Source organism: Equus asinus, chromosome 13, assembly GCF_041296235.1.
Source record: "Equus asinus isolate D_3611 breed Donkey chromosome 13, EquAss-T2T_v2, whole genome shotgun sequence".
In the NCBI taxonomy this organism is placed as follows: domain Eukaryota; kingdom Metazoa; phylum Chordata; class Mammalia; order Perissodactyla; family Equidae; genus Equus; species Equus asinus.
In genome coordinates this window covers 15,829,021-15,844,623 of record NC_091802.1, presented here as the reverse complement: position 1 = coordinate 15,844,623, position 15,603 = coordinate 15,829,021, and the positions used below count along the sequence as shown (strand labels likewise).

At 36.0% G+C, this 15,603-nt stretch overlaps 1 protein-coding gene across 1 annotated transcript; it reads right to left on the bottom strand.

Annotated features, from left to right (window-relative positions):
* Nucleotides 1-437: 437 nt before the first annotated feature.
* Nucleotides 438-1,427, bottom strand: LOC106821986 (olfactory receptor 1D2). The gene has a single exon (XM_014826903.2). The coding sequence runs from the start codon at nt 1,377-1,379 to the stop codon at nt 438-440; it is 942 nt and encodes a 313-aa protein (XP_014682389.1). The 5' UTR covers nt 1,380-1,427.
* Nucleotides 1,428-15,603: the final 14,176 nt, after the last annotated feature.

The window sequence follows — 15,603 nt, the reverse complement described above, 5'->3', positions numbered from 1 at the left end:
CACCTAGGGTATCTGCAGTTGGAGGAGTGCAATGTGTCTTCTATAAATGGCTTACAGGCAGCAGGCTCCTTAAAGAAGTTCAGTGTTCAGAAGAATATGAGTGGGTTTGCACTAGAGAATATGAGAAACTCCGCTAGGCTATGTCTGCGGTATATTTGGGTAAGGCTGGGACTGTGGTCCTGTGTCAGGCAAGTTGAAGACTTTGCTCCTGCAAACTTCTAGTCTTAGTGTTAGTGTGATCTTATTTATTTCCAAGGCTGGTGAGGTCTGGGGGACATTGGGTTACACATCCATGTCTTTTCTTTACCACAAACCAGTAAACCCCTTCTGAGCTGGATCTGTGTCCTAATCACTCCTGTATCGCCCATAGGATAATGCCTTGCACATGGTGAAGGACATTCCCAGTCTCCACTTCAGCCCCCTTTCCAAAATTACCCTCATGTCAACCTCTGGAAGACTTTCCCTAGGAGAAGTCTTCCCAGTGCTCCGTGCATGTCTTTGTTCCTCAGGCTGTAGATGAAAGGGTTCATCATGGGGGTCACCACAGCATACATCACTGTGGCTACTGAGTCTTTCATGGAGTAGGTGTGGAGGGGCTGCAGATATACCATACAGAGAGTCCCATAGAAGAGGGAGACCACAGCCAGATGGGAGGCACAGGTGGAGAAGGCTTTATACTTGCTAGAGGCTGAGGGTATTTGGAGGATGGCTTTGACAATCCAGACATAGGACATGATCATGAACCCTAAGGGGGTGAGGAAGATGAAGGATCCTGTGGCAATTAGCACTGTGTGATTGACTTGGGTGTTGGAACATGCGAGCCTCAGCAGGACATACATCTCACAGAAGATGTAGTGGATCTTCCGGGACCCACAGAAGGTCACTCTGGTCATAAGGAGGGTGTGGATGAGGCCATAGAGGACAGAGAACACCCAACACAAGGCGAGGAGCAAAATACAGAGCCTAGAGCTCATGGCCGTGGTATAGTGGAGGGGGCGGCAGATGGCCACATAGCGGTCATACGCCATCGTGGCTAGGATGAGGTTGTCCAGGGCCACCAGGGAGACCAAAAAGTAGAGCTGTGTCAGACACCCTGCATAGGAGATGGCTTTGTTCTGGGACTGAATGTTCACCAGCATCTTGGGGATTGTGTTGGTGACAAAGAAGAGGTCGGTAAAGGAAAGGTTGGCCAAGAAGAAGTACATGGGAGTGTGCAGGCGGGAATCAAAGCCAATGGCCAGGATGATGAGCACATTTCCCACCACTGTGACCAGGTACATGGACAGGAACATCCAAAACAGAACATGTTGCTCTTCAGGACTCTCTGAGAGCCCCAGGAGCAGGAACTCGGAGACTCCACTCTGATTGCTTCCATCCATTTTCCCAACTTTCTGCAATATTAGCAGCAACAAACATTTACTAAAGGCCCTCAACTGAATAAGGACATTCAAATAAGCAAAATCAACTGTTTTCTTAGCATCAAAAATATCTTAGGCTACATCTTACAATTTTTTTATGCATAATAAAAAACGTAATAGACATAAAAACAGAACATGAAAAATCTCTATGTAATTTAGTCATTCCAGCAAGTTTTAATGTGGCATACTCAATATTATAGAAATAGTATCCATGTCTTATTTTAAATCATAGCATCTTACAGTTCCCTTGAAGTCCTTAAAGATTAATATGTTATATTATATTATTGTATAGATTTAAATGACACTTAAAACAAGCGTATGCAGCATAAGAAATTGATGTTATACAATTGAACAAAGGGGAAAAGTAAAAATATGGAAAGGAAATGGAAAAATTATCATTATTTGTTGATAGGACGATCTGTCTGGGAAAACTAAAACAATCAACTGAAATGCCATTACAAATAAAAAGGGATTTCAAAACACTTGAAATCAAGTCTGAGCTCTGACACTTTCTGGCTGTGAAACCTCCCCCAAGTTACTTGCATTCTTTAAGACTCTATTTCTTCGTGTGAAAAATGGCTTGAGGTGAGAATAAAATTAAGTAATAAAGTGCTTAATACAAAGATCCAGCCTGCAGTGAGTACTCAAGAAATATTATTGATTATTATTATATGTAAGCAATAATCAGGAACAATAAGATTAAAGTATAATGTGAAACAATCCCATTCCCATTATCAGTAAACAAATCTATGCATTAAAATGTTAACCAGAATCAGGCAGGTCTTCAAATTCTCCAGAGAAGCATAAAGTAACAACTTAATAAATGGATAGACATACCAAGATCCCAAATGTGTATATTCTACTGAATTATTCTAAAATTTAACCTATTAGAAGTAAAAATTCTAACAGAGTTTTTAAGGACGAAATCTCATTTAAATTTAATCTAAAAGTAAGTGTGAAAATAGGCTAGGAAAAAGTTGAAAAAGAGAGAACACGGGGACACTTCCTCTGGCAAAATATAAAGAACTCTAAAACAGTGTGTTACTGGTGCTGGAATGAGCACTTCAGATTCAGACCAAAGAACATATAGGATTTTGTTGATTATTATGGTAGCACTTTTATCAGCAGACAAATTTTGTATTATTCAAGAGATGGCATTGAGACAACTGTGTAATTATTTTGGGGGTAATGTGAGATCAATATTTGTTTCTTACCAAACACATTTCAAGCATACCAAACATTAAAATAATTTAATGTTTTTTTTTCTTTTGAAAACCTAATATCTAAGAAATAAAAATTTTAAAAATTCAAAAAAAAAAATAAAAAGGAGGGCATATAAATAAGTTACTTTGAATTCTACTGCTTGGACATAGATAATAATTGTTCACATTTTGATGTTTTTATTATTTGAGATGTGAAGGAAGAAAAAAGCCAGTCTATGAAGTCTTGATCAAAGAGCATTGCAGAAAGAGAGTTGCATGTGCAAAGGATCTGAGCTGGGTCTTTGCTGTATTTAAGGAATTAGATATGGCTCAGTAAGGCTAGACTGAAGAGAAGAGTAGTGAGATGGGATTGCGCAGGTAACCAGGGTCCAGGTGATGTGCCTTTTGAAGTTTTCTTTTAAGGCTCTTTTTTTAAGATTTTAAAATTTTATTCTAAGTGCAGTAAAGAGCCTTAAAAAGTTTAAGCAGAACAGGATGTATATATTTAGCAACTATCCTTCTATTTGTGTTTTATCAATAGTATTTTAATAATTGGCCATCATTAATCATTAATCATTAATCAAATGATTTTGCAGTGCCTTTTACTTTAATAGCTTTGGGAATATTGAACCATACTTGCATTCCCAGTATAAAATATTAAATTGATCTGCAATAGTTTTATTTAGACTTTTGTAGTCATATTTATAAATGAGGTTTGTCTATAGTTTCTTTTTTATGTAGCATCCTTATCACTTTTTTGATATTATTTGTTTGTATTAACGTCCATCTTAAATTTGTATTCACTTATAGTCAATTTCTACTACTTGATATTTGTTGAAATTTCTTCAATAACTTAAGATGTAAATTTTTAACGAAATCCCATGGAATTAATTTTCCTAAAACAGATTTCAATGCATTACAATCTGTTGATTATAAACAAAAAATTCCAGGGTGAGTAATTCAAGCAATACAGAAAAATTTACTTTGAAAGAAAGTAAATGTCATCCCAAATTCTGCCGTGCAACCACAGTTACCATTTTCACGAACATACTTTCAGCATTTTTCTTTGTCATTTGTATTCACTCAACAATGTGATGGGGATCTTTCTCCAAGGCAATATTGTCATTTATTACTTATTTTTTCTTCTTAGATAACCTTATATTTATGCTTGCATGATTTTTTAACCTTAAAATTAAAATTTACCAAGTTCTATTCAGGAACCACATGGAATTTCAGTTTGTGGAGATATGTAACATTTTGGTGTTTTTATTATTTGAGATGTGAAGGATGTTTCTCCTTCATTGATTTATCTGACTTACAATTTTTTTTCAATCTAAAAATTATGTCTCCCCTCATTTATGAGGGTCTTCTTAAATTCTGTATTTTTTTCTGTTACATTTGTTGGAATTTATACTATAACCATATTGGATATAAATCAGCATTTCATTTTGGTGAGACCCCATCTCTCCTAAAAAAAACCGGTAGTAAATTCCAACGTGCCTCTTTGAAAATGAATAGACAGGTTAAAATAGTGTTTTAAACACTCAATAGTCTAAAAGAGGGATATCATTCCAAGTATTCAGGTGAATAATTCTTTTGTGCAAATGACTTTCTTTATGAAAAAAGAAAAAACTTAAAAAATTAATTCATGATGTCAATGAGAGGAGAATATTGCATCTGTCAAAAGAGAGTGCTCCTCTATCAAGAAATTTTGCTTTTGGTTGAAAAATAAGATCATGAAATTAAAAATATAATGAAGCAAGTGATTGATTTTTGGCATGACAGTGTGAGGAGCTCCATTGACCAAGTCTCCAGTGACGCTGGTGAAAATATAAAATATAAGGATTTAAAACCTGTGGAAATGGTCCTAAAGGCAAACAGCAAATGAAGAAGCATCAAGAAAATCCTTGAAAATTCAGAAAGAAATATTGAAATATTAAAGTAAAAAGACGGGAAAACAAATATCATGCAAACAGCAACCACTGAAAAACTAGAGTGGCTACACATTAATTTTTAAATACAAAAGTACATTTTAGGGATTAAAAATAGGCTTTAATTAAAAAATGTTACTAGTGATAAAAGGGGACATTTTATTATGATAAAAGGGTAAATTAATCACTGAGATATAACAATTATAAACACATATACACCAAAATATATAATGCAAAACCAACATATGAAAGGAGAAATAGATAATTCAAAAAGAATGGGTAGAGAATTCAATATCACACTTTCGAGAGTGGATAGAACAACTAGGCAGAAGATCAACCAGGAAATAGAAGACTGGAACAACACTATTAAGCAACTATACCTAACAACATCTATAGAGCATTCTGCCCAACAACAACAGAACAAGATTCTTTTCAAGTGCCACTGGAACGTTCTCCATGATAGACCATATGCTAGGCCATAAGACAAACCTTAATAAAATTTATAGATAAAAATAATACGAATATGTTCTTCAAGTGAAATGGGATAAAAATAGGAATAAATAGCTGGAAAAAATTGGAAGCATTTACATATTCATGGAAATTAGAGAACACACTCCAAAATAGCCAATGAGTGAAAGAAAAAACAAAAAACAAAATTAGCAAATAGTTTGATATGAATGCAAATGAAGATATAGCACACCAAAACTTATGGGATGCAGCTAAAGCAGTGCTTAGAAGAAATGGTTTTGTTGTAAATGTCTATATTATGAAAGAAGGAAAATCTCAAATAAATAACCTAGCCCTACCCCTAAGATATTGGAAAAAGAAGAGCAAACCAAACCTAAAGTAAGCTACAAGGAAGGAAATAATAAAGATTAGAGCAGAAATCAAAGAAATAAAGAACAGAAAATCAATAGAGAGTATCAATGGACCCAAAAATTGGTTCTATGAAAAGATCAACAAAACAAACAAATCATTTGCTAGATTGACTAAGGAAAAAAAGAAGACTCACGTGACTAGAATCAGAAATGAAAGAGACATTACTACCAACTTTACAGAAATAGAAAGGATTATAAAGAAACATGATGAAACATTATATGCCAAAAAATTAGATAACTTAAATGAAATGAACAAATTTCTAGAAAGACGTTAACTACTGAAACTGACCCAAGAAGAACTAGAGAAAGTGAATAGATCTATAACAAATGAAGAGAATGAATTAGTAGGAAGAAAAGAAATGACACACAAAGAAAAACCCAGATCTAAATGGCATCATCACTGAGTTCTACAAAACATTTAAAGAATGGGCCAACTTTTGAAACTCTTCCAAAACAAAGAGAAGAGAAGGGAGCACTTCCCAACTCGTTTTGTGAGACCAGTATCACCCTGATAGCAAAACCAGACAAAGACATCACAAGAAAACTACAGACTAATGTATCTTATGAATGTGGACTCAAAAATCCTCAACAAAATACTGGCAAATATACAGCTAAATCTAGCAACATATAAAAAGAATCATGTACTCTGACCAAGTGGGATTAATCCAAGAAATGTAAGGTTAGTTCAACATCCAAATATCAATTAATGCAATACATCATATCAATATAATAAAAAACAAAAATCACATGATCACTTCAATAGACACAGAAGAAGCATTTGACAAAATCTAACACTTTCATGATAAAAACACCTAACAAATCAGGAATAAAAGGAACTTCCTCATTCTGGAAAATGGTATCTATGAAAAACTCACAGCTAATATCATACTTAATGGTGAAAGACTAGATACCTTCCCCCTGAGATCAGGAATAATACAAGGAGGTCCACTCTCACCACTTCTACCAACATCGTACTGGAGGTTCTAGCCAGCGTAATTAATTAATCAAGAAAAACAAGTAAAAGACATCAAGACTCGAAAGGAAGTTGTAAAACTATCTCTATTCACAGATAACATGATCTTGTACATAGAAAATCCTAAAGAGTCCTCTAAAAAACTCTACTAGAACTAATACATGAAGTCAGCAAGGTTGCAAGACACAAGATAAATATGAAAAAAGCAATTGTATTTCTTTACACTTGCAATAAACAATTTGAAAATGAAGTTGAGAAAACAATTCCTTTCACAACAGCATAGAATTAATAAAATTCTTAGGAACAGATTTAACAAAAGAAATGCAAAATTTTACTCTGAACCAAACATTGTTGAAAGTAATTAAAGATCTAAACAAATGGAAAACAATCCCATCCTCATGGATTGGAAAACTTAATGTAGTTAAGATGGCAACAGTCCCCAGAGAGATCTACAGAGTCAATGCAATCCCCAACAGAATCCCAGCTGACTTCTTTGTAGAAATTGATACAAATTGATCCTAAAATTCATATGGAATTGCAAGAGACCCAGAATAGCCAAAACAAACCTGAAAAATAACAAATTCTGGGAACTCACATTTCCCAATTTCAAAACCTACTACAAAGCAACAGTAATGAAGACAATGTAGTACTGGCACAAGGATGAACATATAGATAAATGGAATAGAATTCAGAGTCCAGCAATAAACCTGTGTGACTATGGTTGACTGATTTTTGACAAAGGTGCCAAGATCATTCAGTGGGGAAAAGAAATTTTCAACAAATAGTGCTGGATGGGACACCAGGATAGCAACGTACCAAAGGTGGACCCTTACCTCACACCATATTTAAAAATTAATTTGGAATGGATCAAAGTCCTAAATGTAAGAGCTAAAACTATAAAACTCTTAGAAGAAAACATAGGGAAATCTTCATGATCTTGGATTTGGCAAAGTGTTCTCAGATATGACACCAAAAGCGTGAGCAACAAAGAAAAAATACACATTCACATGAATGACATTGATAGCAGAAAGCACAGTGAAAATTATGCTGTGTTTTACTTCATAAAAGGAAAATACCACATTGAAACATAATAGAACAACAAAATACAAAAAACCAAAAAATACCAAAAAGGAAAAATACTTACCATGTATGTGATAGACAAAGGTTGAATATGCTTCATAGAGAAAGAGGTATTGTAAGCTGATAGTAAAATTACCAAACCCTCCATTGGAAAGCAACAGACATGAAAATACAATTCACAAAAGAAGAAATTCAAAGTCAGTAATCACGTAAACAAACATACAGCTTCACTACTGGACAAAAGATGAGATGAACAGGCAGTTTTATCTGTTGAAAGGAAATAAATGGGTACAACTTTCTAGAAGGAAACTTGACAGTCCATGTCATAAGCTCTTAAAGGACATCCCTTTGAGTAACCCCAGTTTTAAGAATTTATCTTAAAATACATTAGACAGAAACATAGATATGTATGTATAAGACGTTTGTCAGGACCCTGTTAAAAATAGTAAAAAAAAAAAAAAAAAGAAACAACTCAAACTCCCACCATTAGAAATATAGCTAAAGAAAGCACACAATCCATACAATTAAAGGCACAAAATGAAGCCATTATAGATATGTATTCTACATGTAGGTATGTTCATAATTGTTAAATTAAAAATGTAATTTATTCTTACCTTGTAAAATAGAAAAATTAATGATAATGCTTATTTAAAACTGATCGGATCTACCCCTGGTGTCATTGTGAGGAGGAAACAAGGAAACGCAGGTAAAGTGCTTTGTACTGGCTGAACTCTCTCTGCTGTAGAATGTATGCTTTCTAAATTACAGATCTTGTCACTTCTCTTTCTATAGTAGCTGAACTCCCCATTTCCTCTAGAAAAGCCCATGCCGTGGCCAGGTTGTGAAAAGTCCATGAGGCCTTGTCCTCAGTGGATCTCCTGCTCTCTCTACTCCAACAATGCCTTGCAGCTTGCACTTTTTTAGCATACACAGTGAGTTGCCTTGGTCCTTCATACTGGCTGTTCCTTTTCACAGAATTTTCAGTGAATGTATTCCCTCCTATGCTATTCCACTGTTAGCCAGGCAAGACCCGTTATAGCTCCTGCTCAAGCATCACCTACTGGCGACATCTCTTCCTGCCACACAAGTTCCACTTCAAGGTCTGTATCATTTCTTGGCCTTTACATTCTTTTAGAATGCCCCATCTCAAATTTTGCTTAATTGTGTTTTCTCCTGGGAGACTGTGAGAGCAGGAACAGTATCATTTTCATTCATGTATCCTCAGGACCTCTAACAGAGCCAGGCCCAACATAGGGATCAAGAAGTGAGGGTTGAACCGAACTATATAGAATATTAGGCATTCTATGCGTTCCATTTATTTGAGCTGAGTGAATAAAGAAGAGTCATAAGCCCAAGAGCCTCAATGAATAGGCGACAGTTCAGATAAAAATATAGTTGTTTGGATAATCAGCTAGTGTGCCATGGGAGTGTGGAGTTTGTTCTGCAGATTCAACCTGAACATGTTAAATTTGAAGTAGCAGTAGAAGAAGCAAGTGTGATGTGGGAACTGTGAGTAACCTAGGAGATTAAAGTAATTTGGAGCTCCAGATTGGGAAAGGGGAATGTGGGGAGGCCCAGCATTGAGCAAGTGAAGGGATTTGTTTTCTCAATGAACAGAGTTGAATTCCCAGATATTCAGAGTTGGTGGTATAGTAGAAGGAGATTTTAAGGCAGAAGTTTAGGTCCAAACCCCAGTTTAACACATGCAATTATCTTTTAAAGAAACTTCTACCCTTTACTGAGTATTTGTCCAGACAATGTGTTAAGTGACATCTCTCTTTCTCTCTCTCTCATCTATCTCTTCTATTTAGTTCACACAATAGCACTATTTGTTTCTATTATCCCATTTTATAGATAAAGCAACTGAGACTTAGAAAGTTAATGAATTTCTCAAATTCCTCAACTAGTAACTGATGGAGTTGGGATTTGACTCCCCTTTTGTGTCTCTAAAGTCCATGCCTTAACCACTCTGCCACACATTAAACAAGAGTAATGATGCCTACCTCCCTGTGGATTTAGAGAAGAGCTGAAATGCTGGACATGGAAGCACTTCTCCAATCTTAAATCCCTGTGTAGATGGGAGGTGCTTTTATGGAGATCTCAAAAGGATTCCAGTTCTTTACCATTTCCCTATGTTTCTATCTCCCACCTCTACTCCAGTAGGAAACCCTGCTCTCAGAACCAAGAGGGATCAGCGGTCCCAGTCTTGCCTCCATCCTGGACATGGCTCTTCTCCTGGAACCACATCAGTCCTGTTTATCAGTTTTGGAGAGGCCTTGGGGAGGCAGTCCCAAGACAGCCTGTTGAGATAAACCTGGATAATTGTTCCAATGTTACTATCTATAAGCAAGGGACTTGGGAAATGAGTCTCGTTTACAAAGAGTAAACCACCTCCACCTTGGGCAGCAATCCTAAAGGGTGCCCTAGGAGCAAGATTAAACCGTAATTAAAGATGACTTTACCCATATGCTCCTGCCTGGCTTTGGGTCATCAGAGATTCAGAAAGTCTCAAGAACTAAACTTGGATTAGGATGATTCCAGATTGTTAGTGAACCCAAATATTAAGGAAAAGCAATAGAAAAAAATCATATTTGAAGGAAAGTAATGTCGTCTTAGACTTCAAATTATTTCTCTCAATAATTTTTTAAACACAGTATCTAGCACAAACCCAGAGATAAGCAGATACAAGGGGAAATAAGGTTCCAAAAGCAAGAACCAACAGCTGAAATTATATAGGGACTTGAGATAGTATAATAATCAGACATAGACTGAAAAACTAGGATGTTACAATGTTTTGGATATGGAACCAAGGTTGAAAATTTTGGCAGGGCTTTTCAAGAACTGAAGAAAACCAAACATGAGTCACTAGCAGTCAGATAAAAACCGCATTACCCGGGGCTGGCCCGGTGGCGCAGCAGTTAAGTGCACACGTTCCGCTTTGGGGGCCTGGGGTTCGCCGGTTCGGATCCCTGGTGCGGACATGGCTCTGCTTGGCAACCTGTGCTGTGGTAGGCATCCCACATAGAAAGTAGAGGAAGATGGGCATGGATGTTAGCTCAGGGCCACTCTTCCTCAGCAAAAAGAGGAGAATTGGCAGCAGTTAGATCAGGACTAATCTTCCTGAAAAAAAAAAACCCCAAAAAACAAGACTTTACCAGCCCTGCAGAAATGCTGTCATGTTCTCCTCTAGTCACTGTTCCTGCAAGTGCACTCACTCTCTGGACTTCTCATAGCATAAATTAGTTTTACCTATTTCTGTCCTTATTTAAATTGATGTCTACCTTTTGTACTCTTTTTTATTTGCTTGTTTCACTCACTGTTATATATGTGAGATTCATCCACATTGGGCACCCCCAAAACAATTATGATAGTCACATCAAAGATCACTGATCTCAAATCACCATAACAAATATAATAATAATGACAAAGTTTGAAATATTATGAGAATTACCGAAATGTGACATGGAGACATGTAGCAAGCAAATGCTGTTGGAAAAATGACGCTGATAGACTTGCTCAATGCAGGGTTGCCACAAACCTTCAATGTGTAAAAACTGCAGTGTCTGTGAAGCACAAAAAAGTGACACACAATAAAATGAGGTATGCCTGTAGCTTTGAGGTATAATTTGAAATCAGGAAGTGTGATGTCTCCAGCTTTGTTCTTTTTTCTGAAGATTGATTTGACTATTCATTGCCATTTGTGGTTCTACATAAATTTTAGGGCCGGTTTTTCTATTTCTGTTTTTAACTGCCATTGGAATTTTGATAGGGATTGCATTGAAACTATAGGTGGCTTTTAGTAGTATGGACATGTTAACAATATTGAGTCTTCCAATTCATAAACACAGGATATCTTTCCATTTATTTGTGTCTTTTTAAACTTCCCTCATCAATGTTTATAATTTTCAATGTACAGACCTTTCGGCCTCTTGGTTAAGTTTATTCCTAAGTATTTTATTCTTCTTGATGTCATCATAAATGGGATTGTTTGCTCAATTTCCTTTCAGATAGATCTTGGTTGGTGTACAGAAACACTACTGATTCTTGTATGTTCGTTTTCTATCCTGAAACTTTACTGAATTTGTTTATTAGTTGTAACAGTTATTTTTTTTAGTGGAGGATTTTCTCCATATAGGATCATGTCACCTGCAAACAGATCATTTTAGCTCTTCCTTTCTGATTCGAATGCCTTTTCTTTCTTTCTTTTTTTTGTCTTACTGCTCTTGCTAGTACTTCCAGTACTATTTTGAATACAAGTGGTGAGAGTGGGCATCTTGATCTTATACCAGATATTAGAGAAAAAGAATTTCATTTCCCTCAATAATCATGATGTTCGGTCTGGGCTTTTCATAAATGGTCTTTATTGCATTGAGTTAAGTTCCTTCTATGCCTGATTTGTTGAGATGTCTTAATCATGAATGGATGTTGAACATTGTTAAATGATTTCTGTGTGTCTATTGAGATGATTGGTTCTGTGTTTCACTCTGTTAATGTGGTGTATGACATTGATTTATATATGTTAAGTCAACTTTGCACACAATGGATGAATCCTACTTGGTCATGGTGTATAATATTTTTGATGTAGTGTTGATTTTGGTTTGCTATTGTTTTGTTGAGGATGTTTGGGTGTATGTATATCAGAGATACTGGTTTGTAGTTTTCTTTTATTGTCTTTTTATGACTTTGGTGATGATGGCTTCATAAAATAAGTTTGGGAATATTCTCTCTACTTCTATTTTTTCAAGAGCTTAAGAAGGATTGGTATTAATTATTCTTTGAATGTTTGCTAGAATTCACCATCTGGTCCAGATGAAGCCATCTGGTCCTGGGCTTTTCTTTTGGGGGAGGTTTTTGATTGTGGATTCAATCTCCTTTTTTGCTATTGGTTTGTTCAGACTATTTCTTCTTGGTTTGGTCTGGGTAGGTTGTATACTTCTAGTGATTTATTTATTTTCTCTAGGTTATCCAATCTGTTTGCAGAAAAGTGCTCAAAATAGTCTCTTATGATCTTTTTTATTTCTGAGGCATCCATTGTAATGTGCCCTCTTTCACTTCTGATTTTATTTGTTTGAATCTTTTCTCTTTTTTTCTTAGTTTAGCTAAGTTTTCTTGATTTTATCTTTCAGAAAAGCAGCTCTTAGTTCTGTTTATTTTTTCTATTCTCTATTTGATTTGTTTCTGCTCTGATCTTTATTATTTTCTTTCTTCCACTAACTTTGAGCTTAGTTTGTTCTTATTATTCTAGTTTTTTTGAGGTGTAAAGTTACATTGCTTCTTTGAGTTCTTTCTTCTTTTCTGATGTAGGTGTTTATCACTATTAACTTCCCTCTTAGTACTGTTTTTGCTGCATCCCATAAGTTTTGGTGTGTGGTGTTTTCATTTTCATTTTGTGAAAGATCTTTTAAAAATTATTTTTGATTTCCTCTTTGACCCAGTGGTACTCAAGAGTGTGGGATTTAGTCCATGTTTCTATAAATTTTGCCACTTTCTTGCTGTTATTGATTTCTAGTTTCATTCCATTGTGTTCAGAAAAGATAACTGGAATGATTTTGATCTTAAATTTGTTAACTGATTTGTGACCTAAAATGTAATCTATCCTAGAGAATGTCCCATGTGCATTTGAGAAGGATGTGTATTCTTCTGCTGTTGAGTGGAATGTTCTGGATATGTCTGTTATGGCTATTTGGTCTATAGTGTTCAAGTCTGGTGTTTCTTTATTGATTTTCTATCTGGCTGTTATAACCGTTATTGAATGTGAGGTATTGAATTCTCTCACTCTTATTGTATTGCTGTCATATCTCCCTTCAGATCTGTCATTATTTGCTTTATATACTTAAGTGCTCTGTTGTTGCATGCATATATATTTACAATTGTTATATATTCCTGTTGAAGTGACCCTGTTATCATCATGTAATGACCTTCTTTGTCTTTAGAGACAATTTTCTGACTTAAAATCTACTTTACCTGAGAGAAGAGTCGCCAATATTTCTTTCTTCTGGTTACCATTTACATGGAATAGCTTTTTCCAATCCCTTCACTTTCAGCCTATATGTGTCTTTAATTGTAAAGTGAGTTTCTTGGGTGACTTCAGAAAATGGCCAAATAAAACATCTTTTGTTCACATCCCCCCTCAACAACAACAATTTGGCATCCATCCTCGAGGACAAAAGTGCCTTTGTGGGAGCTGTGAGATCTAGTGCCATACACCAATGCCCAGCTGTGCATTAAGTAGTAGGCATACAGACTTTGGTCCTGGTTGCACACCATGAGGTGGCCTGGGAACCAACTCCAGTCCCTTTCAGACATGATCTTGGATACCCTGGAGAACACTATCTTGGACAATCACCCACAGATGAAAGATCCTTTTAGGAAGTCTAGGTTTCCAGTGGAGAAGTTCTAGCACACGGTTGGAGCAAAAAAATATGAGTTTGGATGTATTGGAGAAGGTAAGGGGAACGGTTTAACTTTATCCACATCATCCCTCCCACAAAGGCAGCATAGCTGTGCCAAGAGAGACCTTCTTGGCCCATGATTTCTCCCGGGGGGGTGGGGAGCAGGGAGTGAGAGTGCGTGAATGAGTGGTCGGCTTCCCCAGCTGTGTGGGATGCTGCTAAAGAGGCTTGTTTCTCTCTCACTCCTTCCAGAGTACTGAGTCACGAGCTGCAGGAGTGGGGGTTGGGAAGAGGCTGGGAGAGCAGCAGGAAGGACTCTAGGAGGGCATTGAAGGGATTCGGATCCTGCTAACTGCATTGTAAACTCCAGCAAGAAGCCTGTCCATGAACCACTGGGAAGCCCTCATCCAATAGCAAAAAATAAATAATCTGATTAAAAAATAAGTAAAGGACCTAAATGGCTATTTTTTCCAAAGAAGACATACAAACAGCCAATAGATATATGAAAAGGTGCTCAATACCACTAATCATCAGGGAAATGCAAATAAAAACCACAATGAGATATCACCTCCTGCCTCTTAAGATGGCTATTATCAAAAATACAAGTGGTAAAGTGTTGTCAGGAATGTGAAGAAAAGGGAACCCTTGTACACTATTGGTGGGAATGTAAATTGGTACAGTCATTGTGGAAAACAGTATGGAATTTCCTTAAAAAATTAAAAATAGAACTACTATCTGTTCCAACAATCCTTCTTCTGGGTAGATATCTAAAGGAAATGAAATCAGTACCTCGAGAGATATCTGCACTCCCATGTTCCTTGCAGCACTGTTCACAATAGCCAAAATATGGAAACAACCCAAATGTCTGTCGATGGATGAATGGATAAAGAGACCATAGTATATATGTACAATAGAATATTATTTAGCCTTGAAAAAGAAGGAAATCCTGCCATTTGTGACAACACGGATGAATCTGGAGGATATTATGCTCAGTGAAATAAGCCAGACACTGAAAGAAAAATGCTGCATGGTCTTATTTATATGTGGAACCTAACAAAGTCAAATTCCTAGAAGCAGAGAGTAGAATGGTGGTTACCAGGGATAGGGAGTTGAGGGAAATGGAGAAATGTTGGTCAAAGGTTTCAAACTTCCAGTTATGTAGGATGAAGAAGTTCTAGAGATCTAATGTACAGCATGATGACTACAGTAAATAATACTGTATTGGATACTGTATTGGTAATTTGCTGAGAGTAGATTTCACATGCTCTCACCAGAAAAAAAAGGTAACTAAGTGAGGAGATGGCTATGTTAATTAGCTAGTAATTAGTTAATTTTACTTTGTATATGTATATAAAATCATCATTTCACACCTACATTGTTTGACACCTTAAGTATATATAACTTTTATAAAAAATAAAGAAAAAAGAATGCTTCTTCAAATTTGTGACAAAGGCACCACATATGTCATTTACAAATGTCTCTATTTTTAAATGCCCTAGTGGGTAAGTAGTAATAATATAGAAAACTTGCTGTAACCCTAGACGATAGAAATAATTTTCAGTTTTCAAAACTTATGGAAAAATTATCATCCTTACCAACAATTATGTTAGCATATATTTATTAAGCTAGTAAAATGAATAACAATATTGAAACAGTATTGGTAAGATGTTGGGGAAATAATCACATTTTGACAGCAATTAGGCAGAACATGAACTTTAAAACTATCCAT

Bases quoted from the DNA above. Each gene is read 5' to 3' on its own strand.
- LOC106821986 (XM_014826903.2), bottom strand. From the start codon at position 1,379: ATGGATGGAAGCAATCAGAGTGGAGTCTCCGAGTTCCTGCTCCTGGGG.